This window comes from Condylura cristata, unplaced genomic scaffold, assembly GCF_000260355.1.
Source record: "Condylura cristata isolate star-nosed mole 26May11 unplaced genomic scaffold, ConCri1.0 scaffold00041, whole genome shotgun sequence".
Classification (NCBI taxonomy): domain Eukaryota; kingdom Metazoa; phylum Chordata; class Mammalia; order Eulipotyphla; family Talpidae; genus Condylura; species Condylura cristata.
In genome coordinates, this window is record NW_004567142.1 from 650,509 (window position 1) to 655,969 (window position 5,461).

Below are 5,461 nucleotides of genomic sequence, written 5' to 3' on the forward strand. Positions count from 1 at the left end.
CCTGCCTCCTCGGTGGACCCATACCCTTGGTGTTCCGTAATGCCTCTAGCAGGAAGCCGGCCTCCTCCTGGATCCGCTCCTCAATGCTCCGCTTTCCCATCCCGAAGTCCCGGAGAATAGTCAGGGAGAAGCGTCGGAGTATCCGCCATCGCTCCCCGTTGGCCATAGCTACACCTGTGGGATCTCAGTGTCAGGCTCCTGCCTCCCCTCTCCTGCCTGGGTCCAATGTTGTGTTGACAGGGGTGGGACAGGTTGTGAGAACTGCTTTCAGGGCGCCTTCCAGACTTGACGGGAGCCTAAAGTTCCCTTTTTACAGAATCCTCAAACAGTTCTAGACTCAGGTGGCAGAAACACGGTGAGGCTGGCAATGATTGGGTCAGTCAAAGAAGAGTTTTATATAGGACACAGACCTGCAACTGGACAAATGTCAGGACGGAGTATACAAGTTTGGAGCGAGGGCTACAGAAGTATAGATCCTGCAGGAGGAGGCTCTTTTATAGACCAGTGGGTGGTTCCCCAGCCATAGTCACCCTGGCCACGGGTCTCATCCGTGTACATCCTTGTACTCCACAAAGAGGTTGCCATGTTGTGTGAAACATTTAGAAATGACCAGAAGTACAAATTGATGTATTATTATTTTGACGTCTGGTAATTTTTTCTGGAATGATGAATGGAGGAAATTTCTGACTGCAGCACTGGATGGAAGGTTGGTGAGGGTTAGTGGATGGATGCCTGCAAATGGGTGTATAAATACTTGGAAGCATAGATGGAGAATAGAAAGATGGATAGGTGGAGAGATTAATGGATGGATGAATGATGGAAGGGTTCGTGAGTAGATGTATTGCTAAATGAAAAGGTATATAATAGATGTATTGATTGAATATAAAGATATTTGTCTAGCAAAGCTCATTAATGTTATTTTGCAGGGATGTATGCACCAATGGAGTATGTATTTGTGGAAGGAAAAGATAGGTGAAGGAATGTATAGAGAAAGATGAATGAATGCAACCATGAAAAGAATGGTGTGAAGCACGTGGAAATGAAAGATACGAGCGCTTAGGTTGGATGCATGGGTAACACTACAGAAAGATGCCTGCCTAACTGGTAGAAGCAGAGACCGATGGACTGGGTACGTGACTGTGCAAGAAAATAAGAAGTCATGTTAGCTACCAGAGCTTCGGTGGTGTACAAAGTGTATCACGAACCCATTAATGTAAGAACAGAGTGAAAACAGTGATGGGGGAAGCACATGGACTAGGGGTGCTTCAGTGGGGAGACGGCTAAGGTGACCACATTGGGAGTGGTGGGGGAGGAATTGGACACAGTCAAACAGTAGCAAGGAAGTAAAGCAATAGTACCTCAACAACAATAATAACAACAATAATAAATAAGAACCAAAGTGACATAAGTCCAATTGGGTTGAAAATAAAATGGTTACCACCTCCTGTGTGATATTCCCTAATCTTCCTCGCGCTCAGTTTGGTCCAATTAGCAAGACATCCATAGCACTTTAAATGAGTCAATGCCAAAATTCATGTCACGTGCTTATCCAAGGACCCAGGATATAGGCAGCACATCATTATCACTTTGCCTGTAATGTTGGGGCCTACCGTAACCGAGGAAGTTTCTGTCTATTGAAGCCAGTTCTCCGCGGCCACTGAAGTCGTCTGCTCGGTCTACCAGGGCCTCCTTCACTGCTTCGTGTCCACACAAAATAACGACGGGCCGGGGCCCCATGTACACTGTGAAGACTGGGCCATATTTCTCCTGGAGCTGGAAGTGAAGGAAGACATACAGGAGGGCGGAGGACTTTAGGGAGGGTCTCAGGGCAAAACAGGCCACTGTTGGGGCATCAAGTGAGTGGATGGTAATAGCAAAAGGTATTAGAGTGCTGCAGGATTCAATAAACGGGGGTTCACATGAGAGGATACAATATAAAAGGATGAGGATATAGTCTTTAAAAAGACTTCGTAGAACCTTTGTAAGGACAAGGTGTGTCCTGGTAGGAGAGCAAGAGACCTGGCCCTAGGCAGTAGCTCTTGGCTAAAGAGCTCCCTGGAGGAGCAGGGGCTTAAGTCTCAGCACTAGGAAGCTGTGTGTAGCCACTTCAGCCCCTGGTCAGGGAGCTGACCCACATGGCACAGCAGACCTCTCCTGCCTCCCTCTGCTCCCCTTAAGCTGTATATTTCAGTAGATCTGCCTGTTCTGCTCCCCACTCTGCCTCTGGTGAGTCCACTCACCCCTGCACCTCTGGCCTATCTGCCAGATCTTGTATGCATAAAGAAGAAAAGCAGTAGAGAGAATATGAGAAGGATAAATTCTACCTTGAACCATATCTAAAATAGGTACTTGGGAATGAAGAGAGAGAGAGAATGGGCCAAGAAGTTATCGTGTAGTCAAAATCTGTGGCTACGTGGCCTTGAAATATTTTTATGAAGTTGGATACACCTGAAATGCAATTAGGACCATTTGAGCTGCAAATGTATTACTTTAAATAAATATCTACTGTATTTTAGGGAAAATAAATTGCATGGGGTGGGGATTTCAAAGCAATACAAATATGGGAACCAACAAATAATGGTGGTTCTCTAGCTGGAAGGACTCTTGGCACCTGGGACTCTGGGTGAGACCCCTCCAGTCCCCCACAAGCTTTAGTTTCTTCATCTGCAAAATGATGGACCCGCGTGAGATCATCGTCAAGCTTTCGTCTCTCTACGAAAGGCTAAGCCTCAAGGCTGCTGAGCTTTCATGATACCAAGTCAAAGTTCTGAGACAACCAGCAAGCAAGAATGTGTGTGTTTGAGAAAAAAGGTGATGATGCTAAAGTCTGGGCAGGGGAGAGGCTTAAGCTCCCCCTGCTAGGAGCCTGAGTTCCAAGAGTTTAAGATTCTGCAGTTTCAGAATGCTGAGCTCCACTACATCTGTGCCTCAAGACTGTGTTTCAGACCGGGAACTGGATGTGTGCGTGAGTCAGTTGCTTCCAGCTCCCTGGGAGGCTTCGTCAGACTCACCTTCATGAACGACTGAAAGGTGGCTTCAGTACTGACTTGCAGCAGGTTCCCCAGGAAGGGTATCGGGGTGGGGCCAGGGGGCAGCTTTCCCCCTTTCTGGGTCCGTTTCCAGGCAATGAGGATGAACAGGCAGGACAAGCAGAGAGCCAGAAAGATGGTGAAGGCCCCTCCGAGCTCCATGACTGCAGGCAGAGAGTTGTGTGCGAGGCCTTGCCTAAATAGGCTCTGAGAAATCAGCTGGCCAAAATGAAACACCCTGGGATTCAAGTTTTCCGGGTACGGACACCATCAGGGAAGTGATTGCTTTTGTGGGGGGTGGTGGTTATATAACCTGTAATCTCCCACCTGGATAAAGGTGGATTAAATTCACTCAGGGAAATCCACTGGGGTCATTCCCCTTTCTTCATATTTCCAGCAGCTCAGCTCTTGTCTCCCAGGTTGAACCCTAGTTCAATGTGTCTTGTTAAGGTTGGGGGCAATTAACATCATTTTTAGGGGGTTACAGACGATCTGGGCTCATATTTCAGTTCCATCATTTCTTTCCTGGAGAAGTCACCTAACTCTCTTGGCCTCACTTTTCCCATCTGTCAAATACAGTAACCACATTGTTTTAGAAAGTTTTGATAGAGAACCGGATGATTCTGTCCTTGACAGCCTCTCATTAGGTCTATTAAAGTAAAGACAATAAGATGAAGATTCACAGTAGCTCAGGCAATGCCTGAAATACAAGGGCTTTTGCTAAAGTCTCTTGTTTCTACTTCAGGTGATATTCAATATTGATAATCAAAAACCAAAAAGTGGATTTTACTGGTTTACTAGGATCTTGCTGATGTGTGTGTGTGTGTGTGTGTGTGTGTGTGTGTGTGTCTACACGTGTGGGTAAATCCATTTTCAATTCTGAGGTGGGAGACCGCCTTTGAGCCTTACTCATGAGGGGGAAAGTCCTCACAGACCTATGGAGATCGCTCTTTCTGAATAAAAGAGATTGCAATCCCATTTGTTCCAAAGACTTGTCAATCTTCTTTTACTGTCCTGAAACAATTCTTGGGTATTGTATTATATCCCAGTTATGCATTTGATTAGAATCCAGTGTCCTTCTCATGTAGCCAGATTTTCCCACTTGGAAATTGAATCTCCTAGGGAATTGCAGGTTTTAGACTAAGATTTGGCAGGTTGTACGGCGATGTCTAGAAGTGATGGGAATTCTGGGGAAACTGAGCAGCTCACACTGCACCGCCTTCTGGATCTGGGATGTGCTGCTGTGACAGGAGCGGGTCCAGCTGCTCAGGGCTTTCAGCCAGTCTCTAGCCCCCAGACACGGGGCCAGCAGCATGGCAAGATGGCAGCCTGTGTCTGACAGCCAACTCCCAGACTGGGGCGCGGCATGGACTTACATGCAGGAGGAGTGAGGCGAGGGAGAGAGGAAAGGGCTCAGCAGGATTTCAGAGGAATAGGTGGGGGTTGCAGAACTATATACAAGTCTCTTTTCTTCCCAAGTTTGGTGTGAGGGGACCTGGCATGGGGCCTGGTGGGCGTGCTTCTAACTGTGGCAGTGAGGCTGTCTGTGGATAACCCTGGTCTTACTGCTGCCTTCCTCTTAGACTCATCTGGTTTTCCTTTTATTTGTCTGTAAGAAATAAAAAGGGACAAAGTGAGGACGAGCAGGACGAGGAGGAGCTGGGTTTCTGGACCACCCACCCTGCGAGGATGGCCGTCAGTTTCCCAGTTTTCTCCTGTCCCTTCCGTCCCAGTCCCTCCTCCCCTCCTCCTGCTTTCACTCTGACGTGTATTCAGGATGAGAGTCTTCACAGTCTGTGATGTGAGGGCAGCGGCTGTGAGTCTGACCGCCCCATTCAGCTAGGAAAGAAGAGGGAACGTCTCCTTAGCTCTGTCCCTGTCACCCTCCCCCACCCCCATGGAGAAAGCCAGGAGTCCAAGCACTTGAACTAAAGAAAAGCAAACTAAAGAGGAAAAATAATTGTATTTCAGGGAAAAGAGGAAAGGTAGATGATGCCAGGAATATTGTGATGGAGAGAGAGACCAAGAACCAGAGAAAGAGAAAAGAGACCTGCAGAGGAACAGAACCAGTGTGAGATCAAAATGGAAGTGTGGGCGGGAGGAGAGGGAGAAGGAGAGACAAGGTTTGAGAAGTACAGAAACAGATAGAGACACCAAGTACGAAGACACAGACACAAAAGGAAAGTCAAATAAACAGAGGGGGAAATACAATCAGAAAGAAAAGAAATAAGACTGAAAAAATTATTTCAGTGAGAGTATTTAGAGATTAACGGTTGGCCAAGGAAGACAACAGAGAACTCAGAGTTCCTTCATCTCTCTCCTCCTCCCTTCCTCGTCTCCCCTCATTTCCTCCCTGCTGTTCGTGCCATAACTCAGAGGAAGAAGTACAAATGGACAAAATATCAGAGATGGATTGGGAGACAGAGCACAAA

The 5,461-nt window shown here is 47.2% G+C and overlaps 1 protein-coding gene across 1 annotated transcript in view; it reads right to left on the bottom strand.

Annotated features, from left to right (window-relative positions):
• LOC101637879 (cytochrome P450 2G1-like) overlaps positions 1 to 3,209 on the bottom strand; it is a 6,092-nt gene extending 2,883 nt beyond the window's left edge. Inside the window, exons 1-3 of the mRNA XM_004693903.2 lie at positions 3,012 to 3,209; positions 1,611 to 1,773; positions 25 to 174 (exon numbers count right to left, since the gene is read on the bottom strand). Coding sequence (XP_004693960.1) covers positions 25 to 174; positions 1,611 to 1,773; positions 3,012 to 3,191 — 493 coding nt within the window. The 5' untranslated portion in view covers positions 3,192 to 3,209. The remainder of the gene's footprint in view (positions 1 to 24; positions 175 to 1,610; positions 1,774 to 3,011) is intronic.
• Positions 3,210 to 5,461: the final 2,252 nt, after the last annotated feature.